The 18361-nt window shown below is 37.7% G+C and overlaps 1 protein-coding gene across 1 annotated transcript; it reads right to left on the reverse strand.

Moving 5' to 3' along the window:
* Positions 1 to 9460: 9460 nt before the first annotated feature.
* On the reverse strand, positions 9461 to 17417 carry LOC148158111 (claudin-4-like). Its single transcript, XM_088007756.1, has 3 exons — positions 17346 to 17417; positions 11039 to 11153; positions 9461 to 10587 (listed from the first exon to the last, which is right to left on the reverse strand). Exons 2-3 carry the CDS (start codon positions 11150 to 11152, stop codon positions 10168 to 10170), a joined length of 534 nt encoding a protein of 177 aa, XP_087863882.1. The 5' UTR covers position 11153; positions 17346 to 17417; the 3' UTR covers positions 9461 to 10167.
* Between the last annotated feature and the right edge of the window lie 944 nt (positions 17418 to 18361).

The following is an 18361-nucleotide window of genomic DNA, read 5'->3' on the forward strand; positions in this document are numbered from 1 at the left end:
CTGATGACTGATGTGTTCTGACCAACACCCCAAATAAAGAGCGGACTGAGTCATAACTAGACATTAAAGTGGAAACAATTAAACAGAATGAGAGCTTCAGGCTCATCATACACAGAAATGAAGAAAATACTTTCAATCAAAACTAATTTAAACTTGTGAGAAACTAAGAGAAACAACCTTGGATATTTTGAAAATATATTTCTGTAATGAAACATCAATAAATACATTCATAGCTTTTCTACAAAGAAACAATGACCCAAAACACTGATTATGAGATCTGTGATGAAAAAGCAAAACCGTGCTAGTCTTAAGGTATTTTGTTTTACAACATATTTATAAAACTATATTCCTTATATATCTGTGAAATAATAAGTCAGAGCTCTAATTTATTATTTCTATGAAAGATGATATTTAGCTTGTACTTGTATCACCTTTATAAAGTCCAGATGACTCCAAAGTGCTTCACACTGCATTCAGTCATTCGTTCATTCACACACTGAGCAAACGCTGCTTACTAGCCACAGTCAGCTTGACAGAGGTACAACAGAGGCAAATTGAACCAGCAACCCACCTATTGTGGGACAAAGTCCTGCCACCTTCTTCGCCATCGTCCCTCAATAAAGAAATATACTTCAAACACATAAAATGAATCATAATAAATTCATCACAGTAACCATCTCCATCAAGACAGAATAACAGATCAGTGGTTCTGATTGAGTCCAGAAACCATTTAGAAATTATTTAAAACATGAACCTGTAGCAATACAATAAGGGACTCAATGACATCATTATTACGATACATTCATTATAATCTAACCTGTTAAATGTCAGAACAGATTGAAACAGATCTGATGTCTTTGTGGCAAAAGAATTATTCAAGACAACAAATATTAAAGTGTATTGTGATTTTCATCTACATTTTTAATATGATTAGTTTTATGTTTCTTCCTAAAATAATTATTGATTTTTGGAAACTTGACTGAACAGGAACATTATCTGAACATTGCCAGTGTTCACATTTACCTTCATGTAGTAAATGTGTTGGACTCCAGTGAAGAGGTGTTAACATCACATTCAGTCCAGGTTCTTCTCAGAGTTCAGTCTGGTTATCACCTTACAGACCTTAAAGTGCCAGATTGGTACGAGTTCAACTGTGCTCATATTAAAGCTTCCATCAAGTTTCATCAGCATAAACATGTTGACAATTATTGTTGAAGCTGTTTAGATATTTTTTCTTCCTCCATCTTTGCTCTTTTTACAACAGAAAGTGAAAGGTTTACAGATAAAATTCCTGTCAACAGAATAAAAGACTAATTTAATTCTTTTCAGCTTCAAGCAGGTAAAATAAAAGCTACAATTCCTTTTCTATGCTGATGGACCGGTTCTGAAAAAATGTTGAAAAAAATGATTATTATGAAATAATTACACAATGACTTCAAACTTCATACATGAAATGGTAATACAAATCAGAAAGGTTAAATGAAACTTTTGGCTTTAAATTGTCAAAGTATCAAAGTGAAACATCACAATAGTGTTCAGGTGCAGAAACTGGAATAAACATCATAACATCTTTAGTTTGTGGTTTTAGTTATCTGAACATTCAGAATGAAACTAAAGATTCAGAATGAATTAAAAGATTTAAGTTACCTTGGCTTTAAAGAGAAAACCCTGAATTAGTAGATTTTTTTTTATTATTAGTGTTGTTTTCAAATGTATTTTCATCCTAATTCAAACATGATATGATATGTGTGGGTGCTGCAGTAAAAATTAATTACTTTCATTTTACAGAAACAGAAAGCCTCATCCTTTCGTTGTCTCTTCACAGATATGAGCGATAATAGCAGTCCTGTAGACAGGTTTTTCAACGATAAGATAAAACTCTCCTACTGGACGTGTTTCAACTGGTGAATAAACCAGGAAGCCCCACCTGAGAGAAAAAACTCTCTGCCTTATCGCATAAACTCTCAAACATGAACCACCAGCTTGGTTCCCTAATATCTTTCCTGCTTTTACATGAAGAAACTTTGACTTCAGTCACTTTTATAAAATACTGAAACATGTGTTACTGTAAATGATCAGAGCAGTGACTGACAGAAAAGGTCAGAACAAGCAACAGATAAGATAAGATAAGATAAGATAAATTAATTAAATGTTAAGAAATGAGTGTTGGCTGTGCAACAAGCACTGCTTGCAGTGATGGTGTGGATCCAGGAGGCGTGTCCTTTGACCTTCAGAGCTGTGTGAGAGGTCAAGAGCTCCTGATCCTCCAGCAGGGATGATGGCTGTCTTTCACCAAGACCCAACGGTTGGAGTGGGTGATCAGGTTTATCAGCTGTCATAGCCTGATGGGACAGAGAGAAGCTGTGACTGAAGCTAACAGTATTTTATCATGCTATATTCTATTAGGTTAGTTGTTAGAAATGTTGGATTTTTTCAGGTTTCTTCCACAGTAGGTGCAGATCAGATCAAGGTTCTCAAATTAGATTAAATCAGCTTTGGACTTGGATCTCATTTAATTTTATTTTAACTGCAACCTTTTTTTTCCCCTCTTTAGTTAAAAAAACATATTTGAGTTGTCAAAAAGAAAAGCCAAATTTTGATTGGTTGAGTGTTTGGTGAATTTTGTGCAGCACAAATGTGAAACAGTTTCCAAAAGAACAAAACATTTTCAGCTGCTACAGAGAACACCTTAGTGAAGCCAAGTTTCTGTCTGTTTTTTCTTTTTACAGAGAAACACACGTGTGTTATGATCTGAGGAAGGAACCAGAAGGGTTAGTTAGTTAGTTAGTTAGTTAGTTAGTTAGTTAGTTAGTTAGTTAGTTAGTTAGTTAGTTAGTTAGTTAGTTGTGGCATGCAGTCAGTGATTAAACAATACTGCTCTCATTTGAACAGTTTTGTCAGAGTCAGGAAATGTGAGAGTTGGCTAGGGCTATGTAATAATATCGATTTTGCGATATATATTGATATTTTCTTTCCAGAAAAAAAATCAATATTCATCAGCAAGTATCGTAACATCCAACTGTCCCCTTGCTCACTCACTGCTTGCTTCACCAGGAGAGTGATTAGGTCATCAGGCTTAGAGTGATTCCTTCAGATGTTAAGTGTCAGGGTTAAAAAGGTATCAAACTATTCAGAGCAGGGTACTTGGTGCACTGTATTTACTTTACATATGCATGTAAGCTACAGTTTGTACTGTTTTAATTAAAAGAAACATGTTTTCTCACCAATGGTCTCGAGACCATTTTTTGATGGTCTTGGTCTCGTCTCGGTCTTGGGCTCTGAGGACTCGCCATTTTATTTCAAGACCAGTCGAGACCACAACTGTTAAAATATCACTAAACGTACAGCGTACTGTCCACTTTATTTGTTAACATCTTTGTTTTCATTGGATGCAAAACGCACCGATTAAAATCCAACCAATAAAGTGTTTCTGTTTCTCCCCTCCCCACCGTGTCATTGCAGGGGGGGCGCGGGAAGCTGTCTGGATAAAAAAAAAAAAAAAACATGAACACTGTATGCGCTGGGTTTTTACCTTAGAATGGCCAACTCTGTTATTCCTATGTTAATTTGATACTGTAGAGGCTTCCACACTTCCCATATTTGTGTCCTCTGTCACTTTTATCAGCAGTTAAAACTGTTTAATCCGTTGTTAACATGTTGTAACCTGTTTTTCCGAGCCGCCTTTAAACGCAACATGAACGCTAGACACTCGCGCTGGGTTTACACCTGTGAAGGAGACCTGCTGCTGCTGGGCGGAGCTACGTAGGTTTGTGTTAGAATCAAGGCAGCAAACCAGCAAAACGCAAAGATCTTTTCACAGTTTTTCCCTCCAAACTAACCGACTGAGTTGAGTAAAGCTGTTGGATGCAGGTAATGTTAGCTAAAAGATGACTAGCTAATATCAATACAGCACCTTAAGCTTAACAAGTACCTTGTAGATGTTGGTGTCTATTTTCAGCTACGTACATTCATTTTGCCCCCCAAAAAGTTGACCCCCCCTACCCCCCCAGGTCACATGCATCGTTTCAACCAGACGGCCATTTGTAATCCATAGGGGGGGTGCAGAAAATGTTTGGAAACCACTGGGGGGGCGCAGAAGAAAAAGTTTGGGAACCACTGATCTATGTTATGATTCTATGTTGCTAAATAAATAAAATGATATGATAATGACGTGTCTGACAGATATAGCCGTGAGTTCGTTCCAAGCGTATGACGATCTGACAGTGTACGCTGACCTGACAGAACACTCTTCTTTGTTCTTGTAATGCTCTGCATACACTGCAGTACCTATCATTATTTTATTTAATTATGTACATTGATATTTTTTTAATTAACAAATAAATAAAACACAAGAATGAAAGAGCACGCAGAGCATGCACATTGCTCTTTGATTGTTTTCGTTCAAAGTGGCAGCTGTAATGTGTGCCATGGTGTCAGACTATCGGGTTTCATGTAGCGGGAGAGAGGGTGAGAACAGTCACGATGAGCACCTTGTGCATGGTTACTTCTTGCTTGTTGCTCCTTGGTCAGTGTTCATAGTTGAGCGTTATTTGCCATCTGGGCATTGCCTCAATTGCTATGTTAAATGGTACAGAGAGTGGTGGTTTCTGACATGAGCAATATAGGCAAATGGCCAGGGCATTATCTTTTTAGGGATGGCACCAGACCACCGCGGATTGTAGCACAGAGATGGAAGCAAAGCCGAAAAAAAAGTTTGTTCTGCTTTTAATATTGGTAAAATTGATCAAGTATTTAATATCTAGGTCTTTTTATGGGAATACGGATCTTTCAGATCAGTTTGAGAAGCAATTTTGATCATATTTCACATTTTATTGTGTCATGTAGCGTGGGGCGCTGGTCTTGGTCTTGACTTGGTCTCGGACCCTAAAAGTCTTGGTCTTGTCTTGGTCTCGGGTTAGGTGGTCTTGACCACAACATTGGTGTCCATGTCCCACCACAGCCAGGTATTGTGTAGTTGATGCTTTTAATCAGTTTTCAGTTAAATTAATTCAATCCAACAGTCACAAAATGTCACCAAAATCACTCTGTCCCTCTAAAATCTTTCAGAAAATTGCAAAAGTGTATTGAATTGTATCATTTGCTGAATATTGCAATATATATCGTATCGTGAGCAGAATATCGTGTATCGTATCGTGTCGTGAGATTGTTGTATCACTACAGCCCTAGAGTTGGCTACTGAGGAGAAGTCTGTTTAGGAGAAGTCCTGCTCTGCCTCAAGAGTCCAAGTGACATTTTTATTAATTCACAAGCGTCGTTCAAGGAAAAAGAAAAACAAGGGAACTTTGCCTCAGGGGTTCAGAAGCGTAGAGTCAGTCTAACGACATGATATCAAAAGCAAAAGTGACTTGTTTTCAGGTTCAGACATAACTGGAATGCACTGCTGTCAGTGGGGATTGTGGGAACATTCATCATGTTGCAACAAGTAGAGATCAGGGATCCTGAATAAACCACTTCCAACTAAATATATTAATGGACCAAAAAGTTTTAGAAAACTGTTGAAATCCAAGTCAGAAAGTCAGATGAGTATTTTACTCATTATCTCTAATTATCTTGTCCTTTCTCAAAGTAAAACAGAAGTTTCCCTCAGTTTCTAATATCAGGATTTTATACGATGAGTGAAAATGAGAGCAGCTCAGTGTAAAATATCTCTGTTGTCATGCTGAAGGGTTTCCTGGCTCAGAACTTTAACCAATAGATGGAGATTAATTTGAGAGTCTTGATGATTATTATAATAACATCAGAAGAGTCTTGTTTTAATATTATTTAAAACAAAAAACAACAAAAAGTCCGTCTGATGGAGTTGACACAGAACTGAAGGTGAAAAACTTGATCATGTGAAGTAATGCTATTTATGCAAAATACAGGTTGGCCCACGAAAAAGTAGCCCGCCTTCCTGTTCCGAGTAGCGTGCCGAGTGAATCCTTCCTGTAGCATCTTGTCAGCCCAACCCTTCAACCGAATTTATTGTGAATATAGTGAAAGTGGAGGCGTACGTTCTCACGGGCTCCATTAAGGAAACACGGGACATTTTTTCCACAAAGTTTCCTGCTGCTGGTGTCCCAGCAAAGCGCGCAATACATCAGTTGGTGGAAAAGTGGTGTAAGACAGGATTCTTTCTTTCTTTCTTTCTTTCTTTCTTTCTTTCTTTCTTTCTTTCTTTCTTTCTTTCTTTCTTTCTTTCTTTCTTTCTTTCTTTCTTTCTTTCTTTCTTTCTTTCTTTCTTTCAAGAAGATGACAGTGTAGAAGAACAAAGTCAAAGTTTACTAATGCCTCTTCAGAGAAAAACAAATGCTGAAGACACAGTGGTGGAGGGATGCAGTCAAACACCAGAAGAAGGGGGTTTTGAAATGTCTAAAAAAAGAAAAGTTTCTGAAAGTTTTGTTGGTTCTCAAACCGAAATTGATGTGGGAGATACAGAATTGGAATGTTCAGGAAAGAAAGCTAGTTTTTAATTCAATGTTTATGTGAAAAGTAATCAATGCTGAAATGTATTTTTATTGAAAAATAAATGTGTTGTTAAAAATAACAAAAAATCTTTCTTTCTTTCTTTCTTTCTTTCTTTCTTTCTTTCTTTCTTTCTTTCTTTCTTTCTTAGGGTTATGGTTAGGGTTAAAAGGAACCAAACGGTAGTCTGTAGCTAAGCTAACTATGCTAAATGGTTGATAATCTCACACAGTCAACCCACCTCTCTTGGAGAAAAACTGGGTTATAAATTAACACTCTTGCCTCTCTCTCTTTCTCTCTTTATTTTTTTGAAAACCTGATTTTATAACTTTTCTTAGCTTAGTAACTGCCACAGTCGTTCTCATCTTCCACTGTCTGCTGCCGCCAGCGTCACTCTGAAGCAGGAACAAACCATTTAACGCACATAGGGGGGTTCAGGGCAAATACGGATGTGTGTTTTATGATCTAGGATTTGGGAACATTAAATTTTTACTGCTAAAAACAATCTTTGAAATACAATATGATTAATTTTATAATTGACAGCGCCCGGATTCCCCCCAAGAGCAATTTATTTATTTTTTCCTTTTTATTGATAAAATAATAATTTCTACATACATTATCAAATATATATTATTGTAAAAACAAATATCTTCACAGAGAAATTATGTGTTTTTCATATTATAATGACATAGAAATTGTAAAAACAATAAATAAATACAAATCAGCTCCACTGAGGGGGCCCCTTAGTTGCCTTGGGGCCCTGAGCGGCTGCTTAGTTTGCTTGTGCCTAGGGCCGGCCCTGGCCGGTGTACTAAATAAGAAATAAAACAACTCAGTAAATGTTTTATCAATAGAAAGCAAAGTAAAATCACAAAAACATGTGGTTGGCAGATTTCTGAACAGAAATCATGAAAGAAATGACAGAAACATAAAATGGATGAAATAATGAAACAAAATTCTTGTTGAACTTCTGGAGATGATGATGAAAAGACTGGTTCTTCATAAAACAAAGAAAGTTATGGACAACCCTGACCGTCCTCTTCATGAGACTCAGGAAAATAGAGTGTCTTCAGTCAGAGGCTTTCAGATGTGCTGTAATACAGACTGCTGCAGGAGACATTTCCTTCCAACAATATTTCCTTCAGCATCGACAATAACTTTGAAGAATCTGAATTAATGAGTTACAACATTTAATTTCCCTTTGGAATCAATTAAGTATTTTTGAATTTGAATTTATCTTATTCAATTTCATCAAAAGATCTCCGTGAAATCTCATTTTTTCTTCTTAGAGGAATGTGTTTGGATACTTGCAGCAACAGTGCCACCTGGTGGCAGCTAGTATCCACTGACACTGAATCGGAGATGACTGTATGTGTCTATATATGTTCCTTTTTATTTATTAGTTTTTATTAAGAATATCCTCCCCGAACACGCCGATGAAATTCCAAACCAAAAGTGAAAAAGGTGAACAAGACAAAAAGAATGAAGAAGAAGATCCAACTCCTAAAGAATTACAAAACACTTTCATCTCGGCTGCAACTAGAAAAATACACGATTGAGCCGACCAAAATAATGAGTCATAACTCATTTATAATGTGTTAATAATTCAACTCAACTGGTGTTTTTTATTTAACACAATAATTGTCTTTCTTTACCTGAGTACAGTTCAAATTAAATCGTTTTAGTGTGAACTAATGTCCATTTCTATTCTTTATATTAATGCCAAGTTATTATAAATAAAGTAAAGAGGAAAAATTTGTTTCATTTTTGTCAAAATAAAGGAGATTATATTTATTTTATCCCAAAAACTCATGAAAAAACAGATGCAACATTCTGGTAGAGTGAATATGTACAAAAAGGAGCCAGCAGGGGTCGCTGTTCTGCAGGGGAAATTCAGAGGAAGATTTGTACAGTAATGGATTATTTTAGTTTATATTGATCAGAGACTATTTATAATAATATATATTTATGGCTAAATAATCAAACAAGTGTAAAAACCAAGATCAATACAATATTATTTTTTCCTGGAAGTAAAATTATAGGTGGAGGAGATTTTAACTCTGATGGCCACCAAGAAATGGAATGCCATTAATTTAGAAACTATCTAATTTTCAATGTATGGACAGTAAAATATTCTGGGATGACTTACAACACTTTATCCAGCAAAAAAACAAACAAAAAAGGGCAAAGAATTACCTTTGATGAGAGACATAGTTTTTTAATAATAAAGATATGAAGAAAGAAGCGACTCATTTGATTCAACTGTTGCTGCTCATTGGTAAATATCACATTCATTAAACAGAAAAACAAGTAAAACAAAGTAAAATTCTTCTTCAATGTCTAAGAAGAAGACATTCACAACAATGCCCTCACATTGTTGTGAGGGCATTGTTGCCCTCACAACAATGCATGTTGTGAGGGCAAGAATATTAGTTAAAAAACCTGCACATTTGTAAAGGAAATGCAGTTGGTATCGTTGCACATTCCCTTAGGAAACATAATTTAAATTTTCTCCTTCAGTTGCGTCATAAAAACGACCCAACATCCATCTAATAAATCCTCAGGTCATCCTGAAAAGCAAACAAATATGAAAGATAAAGGTAATTTTATCCACATTAAAAGGAATCCAATAATTTATTTCTTCTGTTTTGGTAAAAATGTTTTGAAAAAGTGTTTACCTTTTTAAAAGTTGTGGTTGGATCAGGTGTTGGAGGTTCTTCTGTTACTTCTGATCTTAAGGTGGATCTTCGAATGTGAAATGGTGCAACGTTGGCTTCACTTATAAACTGAATGAGGAAGTTCAAAACTCTGTAACTTTCATAAATCTGCTGTGGTTTGATGTCAGCAGATTAAACTGTTGGCATCTGAGCCAAACGACCAAAATGCTGGAAATGAATAAACAGTTTGTGAAGATTTTAGGATCTTTTTTATTTAAACTCAGATATGTGAATCTTAAAGTTTAACAAAGGGAAGAAAAACTCATGAACAGATGAAGTTATGAAAAATCAGAAAAAACTTTTCATTTATTGTTTAAAATGAAACATACAGAAGCAAAAGCTGAAATATACGATAAAATAAAGTCAGATGGTAACTTTATTACAACACATAATTTTGTAAACATATTCTCTTGCATATGAGATGAAGAATCAATCAGCTGAAGTTTTCACTTAAGTAATGTTTTCTATATTTTTGTAAAACTAATCATATTCTATGAAATTGAATTTTTTGATTCATCTTATTTATTTTCCAATCACATCTGACCAAAGATGATGATCTGTTGTGATTATTGTACAAAAATAGAAATAGTTACAGTAAATGTTTTATCAATAGGAAGTAAAGCAGAAAACTGAGAAACATCATGAAATTGAAGCAAATCTGGTTAGTAATTATCTTGACTGGTTTTTAAACTGGAATTAAGAAAGTATGAAGAAAATAAACATAAAACAGTTTTAATATGCAAATAAAAAAAATGAATCAAAAGTTCACTGAAATCTAATTTTCCAGCATTCAGGAAAATTATGTTAAAAGTCAAACACCAAATGTTAAAAGTATAGAAATGATAATTTCACATCATCTTCCCAGTTTTTACCTAAATTTATCCCTTGTCTGCCCATCTGTTGGTCACCAGTTCCTTCCATCAAGCCTCTACATTCTGTATGTTTTAGCTTAAACTCTGTTGCTGAAGAAGCTGGTGGTTCCTCCTCAGCCCCTGGATCTGCTTAAGTAGCAGAGCAGACCTCCAGTCAGCATCAACATCAAACCAGCTATAAAGCCGATATAGATGCTCGCTCCCAGCTTCATTCCCACCAGTCCCTCTGGTCCATTGCTCATATTATTTGAAAACCAGCTGACCGGGATGATCACCAGCAGGCCGGCCAGTATCAGGCCCACTCCGGCTGCCAGGATCATTTTGGGTTTGGTGTTTTCATTCTGAACACATGGGGTGAAGTCGGAACCAAAGAGCAGGAGGAGGAGGCTGAGAATACCCAGCATGCAGCTGATGATGGTCAAGGCCCTGAAGGCCTGCATTTCAGAGGATACCATGGAGCCATCATACGTTACGCACGCCTGCGGTCCAGTACTGTGCTTTCCACACGTCTTCCACAGACCTACATGAACTTCCTATCCACCCAAACACAGAGAAACAGATATTTACATACAATTTATTAAACATGCTGTATGATATTAAATCAGATAGAAAAATCAAATTAATTTCTTTTTACTGAATGTCAAAATTATGCCTTTTATTTTTATTCTTTTATTTTATTTTTTTGAGAATATTTTTAAACTCCCTTCCAAACCAGAAGTCTATATAAATTAATCTCACTGAGTCTTTAAACAGTTTAGAAAAGCCCAGATGATGTCAGGAATCTGTAAGTTTCTGATGAGGCGTAAAACTGCAAAGTCAACATTATGTTTCATTTCTACAGCATTTTTATAACAGTTGTTATAAAGACATTCTGGTTAAATTATGCAATAACACATAAAAAAGTAGCTGATTAATAAAAAACCTTTAAAGCTAACTAATCATAATTATTATGCTAATTTGAATCATAAAATGCCTTTTGGTTACCGTATCACTAAGATGTCCCACAGACCATTCAGGCAGGGCGCAGCAGATGATGACCCCAAGCAGCCCGATGGCGCCGAGAGCCACAAATATAATCTGAACTGTTTTTGATGCCATTCTGTAAAAAAGAAAGATAAAAAAACTGGAATTAAATCATTTTCTGTGATATAGTCTTGGGTTTTCCTCTTGGCTTTGGTAATAATTGGCAGGATTGGGTCTCTGGCAGCAACATGCACAGATAGACACTAGAGGGCGCTAGCCTCTATCAGTCTACATAAAAACAACTACATATAAACTTAGATTTACATTTTATATTTACTCAACTTTAGCTTCTAGGAAAACTTAAAATCTTTCTGCATCAAACTTGCACAACGAGCCACACGATGAGTCTTTCACTGTCCTTCTCTTTCTGCACAAACCCTAAAGTGAACCTTAACATTCATGACCTCAATAAAAATACCAAGCACTAGTTCTAGATATAGAGAAAATTTCCTGCTCATTTACAGAGACAATACTCCCCACCATGTGGGTGTAGATTACATTTTATTTTCCATTTCTGTGTTTAAAAATTACAATGTGATTATCAGACTATTTTAATATGTAAATATCAGTCATATGTCTCACTGGCCACCTGCACAGGTGATGATTCCTATGACAAAGAATCTCTGTTAGTTTTGATCAGGACTTGTAAGGAGCTTTTCCTTTTCATAAGTTTGGCTTCAGCTGAGGTAATGCTGCCATCATTTAAACATTCTTGCTCTCCTGCAACCAACTTTTTGCTTTTCTTCTACAAAAAAATTACATTTTATTTATTTTTGTTTTGTAAATTCCCTTGAGATAACGTCTCGTAAATTGGTGCAATATAAAAAACCTGAACTTCAAATTAATTAGTTTTGTCTCCTGTTGTCTGTAATTGCTGCCTACTCAAAAACCATGAGACAACTTTCATATAATAAATCTCAAGAGCACAACAGTGTTGTAGTACTTGAGATCGGTCTTGGTCTCGAGACCATTTTTAATGGTCTCGCCTCGGACCCGACCACATTTGGTCTTGGCCAAATGTGGTTGGGTGATATATACCATACAAGACCCAAGGTGTAGGTTGTGCAAGGAGGCCCCTGAGACAGTCCAGCACATAACAGCAGGGTGCAAGATGCTGGCAGGGAAAGCGTACATGGAACGACATAACCAAGTGGCGGGCATAGTGTACAGGATCATCTGTGCAGAATATGGACTGGAAGCCCCGAGGTCAAAATGGGGGACACCCCCAAAGGTGGTGGAGAATGACCGAGCTAAGATCCTGTGGGACTTCCAGATCCAGACAGACAAGATGGTAATGGCGAACCAACCGGACATTGTGGTGGTGGATAAACAACAGAGGAAAGCCGTTGTGGTGGATGTAGCAATACCAAGTGACTACAACATCAGGAAAAAGGAGAAACTGGAGAAATACCAGGGCCTCAGAGAGGAACTGGAGAAGGCCTGGAAGGTGAAGACCACAGTGGTGCCTGTGGTCATAGGGGCCCTCGGGGCAGTCACCCCCAAACTGGAGCAGTGGCTCAAACAGATCCCAGGAACAACATCAGACATCTCAGTCCAGAAATGTGCAGTTCTAGGCACAGCCAAGGTACTTGAGGAGAACCCTCATTCTGATTTAGTAATGTAATTACATTAGTTGTGTTACCACCCCCATGCCACTAGAGGCAGTAGCAGGCCCGAAAAGATGTGACTGAGGAACAGATTTAGAAGTACATCGAAAGCTACAGAATTTGCAAAAAACTGTGAGCTGCGCTAAAGTAAATAAAAGAGAGAAGTTCAAATACATTCTGAGAGTGAAACTCTTTCCTAAAGGTGAAAATATATCACAGATTTCAAAATAAAAACGGAAGTATAGGAAACAGCGCCCCTTCACTTCCGGATTGCAATGGTCCGATTTCCAAATAAGGTATGAGACTGACAGTGGTCCGTCCCCACCCCTTTCTGTTTGCTGCAGGTGTACTTGTCCAAACTATGAAAAGCCCCGACGGCGAAGCTCTGAGTCCATGAGAGCCGCTGTTCACGTTCTGGCCACTCGAAAAATATAGTCATGAGTTTATTTTCTAATAAAGTTGCTGAGCTTCAGCTCACTGATAAGCCAGTGGTAGGTCGCCGTCTTCCTTTTAGCAGAGTACAGCGGAGAAGTTGTAGCCTGATGACGTGCCCCTCCTCATTAGCATTTATTAATTCTCCTTTTTTCCCAGTTTTGGGGGAAAACTGATAAAAAAAAAATGAAAATTGAAAAAGAATAAATGAAAAGAATGAATGAAACTGGAAAATTTAAAAAGAATATAAATGGAAAATTGGAAAAGAATACATGAAAAAAGGATAAAAGAAAAGGTATAAATTGATTATTGAAAAAGTGATAAATCAGAAAGATAAATGAAAAATAGATCAATTAAAAGGGATTAAATAAAAATAGATAAAGGAAAAGGGATAAATGAAAAATACATAAATGAAAATGGGAAAATGAAAAACAAATAAATAAAAACTAAAAATTGGAAATGTGTTCCTGTCCTGTCCTCCCCGTTGATTGCTTCCCAGGTGTGTCTCATTCCCTGATTACCCTCCCTGCATATGTAAGTCCACCTGTTGTCTTTGTCTCTTGTCGGGTCCTCATCTAACGTCGTCTGTCATTGTTCTCTGTGCCAGTCTGTTCAGTCGTGGACCTTTTTGCCTTCCGTTCTTCCCTGTGCTGCCTGTTTGTTTGGATTTTTGTTTTTGTGGATTTTTTATTGAAGCCATCATTTTTTCATCTCTACCTGGGTCATCAGCGTTCGTTCTCACCACTATCACCTCCACCCCATGATAGGAAAAGGATAAATGAAAAAGGACAATAGGAAAATGAAAATGGGCCAGGCAGAAATAAATCTATGTAGAATCTATGTAGAAATAAATAAAGCCAAAATGGGAATAAAGGTGCCAATTTCTCATTTATTTTTTTATTTTACCCATTTAATTATTTGTTTTCTCATTTATTCATCTACTTTACTCATTTATTTATTATATCTATTTATTTAGTTTTGGCTAAAATGGCTCTAAATACTTTTCGAGGTAGAAATGAGGTTATTAAATGAATTCTTAAACTTAAAGTTTTTACAGTCACTTGCTAAAGTAATGCTTTCATACCATATGCATCTTCTTTCTGGTGCCCCAGCGAACATGCTGGATTCGACATAAACCTTTCAAATTAAGAGTCATAACAAAAATATGCACAAGACAAAATAAAACATGTAAACTAAAAATATAGCAGTAAAACAGACAGATAGACTTAGCTATCTATCAGTGCTACACAGGGCCGTGCAGAGACCTTTGGAGGGGCGGGGGCCCTGCATTAAGTTAAAAAAGGGCACATTGAATAAGAAACACCATACAACAACATAGCAGCAACCCATATTAATCAATAATTTAACTGGATCCTACTATATCATTGCCATCATATGGGGACAATGCAAAGCAAATGTAATATATTTTCCCCAACAAGTTTAAAGTTTCTGTTTCTGCTGCTGACAGTCCTGGAGGCTGAGCTGATCTGAGACTGAAGCTGTTAAACAGACCAGAGGAGAAAGAGGAGAAAAGGTCGCTGGTTATGAAGTATTGAATAAGCAAATTTGCTGCCTTTTTACTGATTAAGCCATAATAATATCTATTATTAGACATTAAGGTTAGGGTTAACCTTGGCTGCAGGCTGCTTTAGATCAAAAAGCTCAAAGGGGTTAACTCTATAATTGTTTGGTGTTGGCTCCTCTGAGATCTAGAATGATAAGACTGGGATATCTGTTAGGATCTGGGGAAGGCTGGTTGGGGAGTCTCTAGTTTCTCCACCAGGGCATCCTGGGACCTTGTGGAGGGCGTGGACCTGGAGCTGCACACCTGCTGCTACTTACCATTGTTTGGAGGGGTTTATCAGGACGGAGCCGCCGACGCTCCAGTACCAGAGTGTTAGCCTGTGATGGTAACATCATTGTAGCTCACCTCCGACCAACCCGTTCTCCGAGTAACCTCCTTTTGTGCTGCCTTTCCTAGGCGTCGTTCCGTGAAGCCCAGAGTTTCTTCAAACTTCTACGAACCTGGGCAGATTACCTAAGATCCTCGAGACCCCGCGGAGTCTACCCGTTGGTGGCCACGTCCCTGAGACCAGCCCTCAGTTTCTGTCGGTGGCAGATCCCTGGTCAAGCGGATCCCTTCCGGCACCTTGTCTGAGATCTCCCTCCACTCACCTGTCCGCCCTCTAGAAAAACTCACGCCCTCGTTCCAGCCTGCAGCTCCGGATCCTAGCGGTTCACCTCTCCGTGCTCAGACGAGCTCACCAGCAAGTAGGTCTCTGGCTGGACTGCAATTCCCACGATCTCTGAACCCCTCTTACCTGCATCCAGAACCACGCAGACGAGCACCAGTTCCGGACCTCCTTGTACATACCTGTTAGCACTGTATTTAATAAATCACCATAACCTCTACCCGTCTCCAGAGTGTGTTCTGCGCATGTGGGTTTAACAAATTAATCTCAACATGACAATATCAAGACAAAGAAAACTCAGTAGCTGCTGGTAGGGGCCATTCAGACATTCAGGGGCCCCTAGAAATGGTTTAATTGTAACACAGACCATAGATCTAAATCTGTCGCATTCATTTATAGAGAATGACAATGTTATTAAATTTTATTTAATGCATTCAGCAGAGAAAAAAATTGTACATTTAGGATTTAATTAGGAAGTTTACTTTGTAAAGTTTAAAGAATCATCTTGATAGTGTGTTATCATTGCTATAATATGGTATAATCTTTGTGTCTGAGCTGGTTTGTTCACAAATACATCACAGGAAATAATAACCAATAATCAGTGATTAATTTTAAGCTCGGGGAATAAACCTGGTCTCCGTCTCACAGACTTCACCTTATCTACAAACACTGTTAGTGATGCTGAGTTTATTTGTAGGAAGGGTTTCAGGGGGCAGTGGGTTCTGTCTAAGGCCCCATATTACCTTGGGCCGGCCCTGCATGAACAGGCGCTGCGATGCGCTTTTCTGAATCTACCTGGAATCTACCTGGAATCTACCTGGAATCCCCCGGTAGCCCTGTGTCAGTCCGCCGATGCTTTGGGGACATTTTGATTCATTTAATTGTGGCATGTTTGGCTTTAAGCTGCTGTCCGAATTATTGCTACAGTATTTTCTCTGATGTTTGTTTTGTGAACTCTAAATGGGCCGAATCTTCCTGTATCACTTGAGGTTCTGCAGTAACTTCTATTCACAGCCGTGAACCTCCAGCCCAGATCCCGTCAGCAGCGCCTTTAACCCGCCTGGTAGGAACGTTAAGGAGAAGCAGAGCGAACAGAGAGCAGGTGGTACCGGGTGGTACCAGGTGGTGGTACCGGGTGGTGGTACCGGGTGGTTGTACCGGGCTTTGAGCTGCGTCGCGACACGGTGACAGTCTCAGTACCGTTTCTAATATAAAGATATTCTTTCTATCTGTCGGTGGGACCGACTCGGACCGCCTGTAGAACCGGGCTTTTAGCAGCCTGATGAAGTTAAAGTCAGGAGTTTCTCTGCAGCCGAAGCATTTCTGTGTTTAGGGGCGAGGCGGGTTTTTTCCTGCTATTGCGAGGATAAATACTGTTTTTCTAACGTCAACATCAGACCTACGTTTTTATTCACAAACCAGCGTATGAAAAATATTCTTGCCCATAATTTGATAGTTAGAGGTTCAGATCCCCTCCTCCTCCTCCTCACCATGGTGTCTGAACAACATGGAGGCTCTGAGAGTCATTATTAGACTGAGACTAGTTCATTTAGCTAAATTATTATATTTAGGCACGTATGATTGCTGAGGGGCACAAGCAGGCCTCCTGACACACAGATTAAAAAACGTAAAAGAAGAAAAAGTGTAAAAAGAAATTTGGGGGGAAAAGGGCACTAGGGGCATCAAGGATAAAAGGGACGTGTTCAAGCCCCCTCAGACCCCCCCCGGTGCTACGGTAGGAAAATCTGACCGCCGGACCGCGCACAGGGTAAAAAAACTCGCAGAGTTTAATTTATTCAATCTGTTCAGCCAGAAAAACCTCCACGGAGTTTAGATAATTGCTGTTAATATAAAAATGTTTGATGCAATAAAAGCGCAGAAAAGAACTGGGAGAAAAGAGCGAAACAAACCTCAACAGAAACATGAAGAATCGTATTAATATTGCTGCTAAAACTTTCTTCTAACATCAGCTAAGCTTTCCTTTATTTTGTGAATTTTTAAAACTCTTTAAATGTGCAAACATGAAATCAAACTGACCGTGAAGATGTTCCGCGTTGAAGATCAGAGAAGAAAATCTTCCTAAACTTCCTGCTTCGGGAAGAAGCTGGGAAACCCAGCCTTATTGTTACGTCATTAATCCTGTTTATCTTAAAAACGTATATTCTCCCTGATGACTGATGTGTTCTGACCAACACCCCAAATAAAGAGCGGACTGAGTCATAACTAGACATTAAAGTGGAAACAATTAAACAGAATGAGAGCTTCAGGCTCATCATACACAGAAATGAAGAAAATACTTTCAATCAAAACTAATTTAAACTTGTGAGAAACTAAGAGAAACAACCTTGGATATTTTGAAAATATATTTCTGTAATGAAACATCAATAAATACATTCATAGCTTTTCTACAAAGAAACAATGACCCAAAACACTGATTATGAGATCTGTGATGAAAAAGCAAAACCGTGCTAGTCTTAAGGTATTTTGTTTTACAACATATTTATAAAACTATATTCCTTATATATCTGTGAAATAATAAGTCAGAGCTCTAATTTATTATTTCTATGAAAGATGATATTTAGCTTGTACTTGTATCACCTTTATAAAGTCCAGATGACTCCAAAGTGCTTCACACTGCATTCAGTCATTCGTTCATTCACACACTGAGCAAACGCTGCTTACTAGCCACAGTCAGCTTGACAGAGGTACAACAGAGGCAAATTGAACCAGCAACCCACCTATTGTGGGACAAAGTCCTGCCACCTTCTTCGCCATCGTCCCTCAATAAAGAAATATACTTCAAACACATAAAATGAATCATAATAAATTCATCACAGTAACCATCTCCATCAAGACAGAATAACAGATCAGTGGTTCTGATTGAGTCCAGAAACCATTTAGAAATTATTTAAAACATGAACCTGTAGCAATACAATAAGGGACTCAATGACATCATTATTACGATACATTCATTATAATCTAACCTGTTAAATGTCAGAACAGATTGAAACAGATCTGATGTCTTTGTGGCAAAAGAATTATTCAAGACAACA

The sequence above is a fragment of the Poecilia mexicana genome, unplaced genomic scaffold (genome assembly GCF_051168715.1).
Source record: "Poecilia mexicana isolate PSO_F unplaced genomic scaffold, ASM5116871v1 scaffold_8, whole genome shotgun sequence".
Classification (NCBI taxonomy): domain Eukaryota; kingdom Metazoa; phylum Chordata; class Actinopteri; order Cyprinodontiformes; family Poeciliidae; genus Poecilia; species Poecilia mexicana.

Excerpts from the sequence above, each read along its gene's own strand:
- LOC148158111 (XM_088007756.1), bottom strand. The coding sequence starts at position 11,152 with ATGGCATCAAAAACAGTTCAGATTATATTTGTGGCTCTCGGCGCCATC. Across the intron at positions 10,588-11,038 it reads TGGGACATCTTAGTGATACG|GAAGTTCATGTAGGTCTGTG; the intron begins GTAACCAAAAGG and ends TTGGGTGGATAG.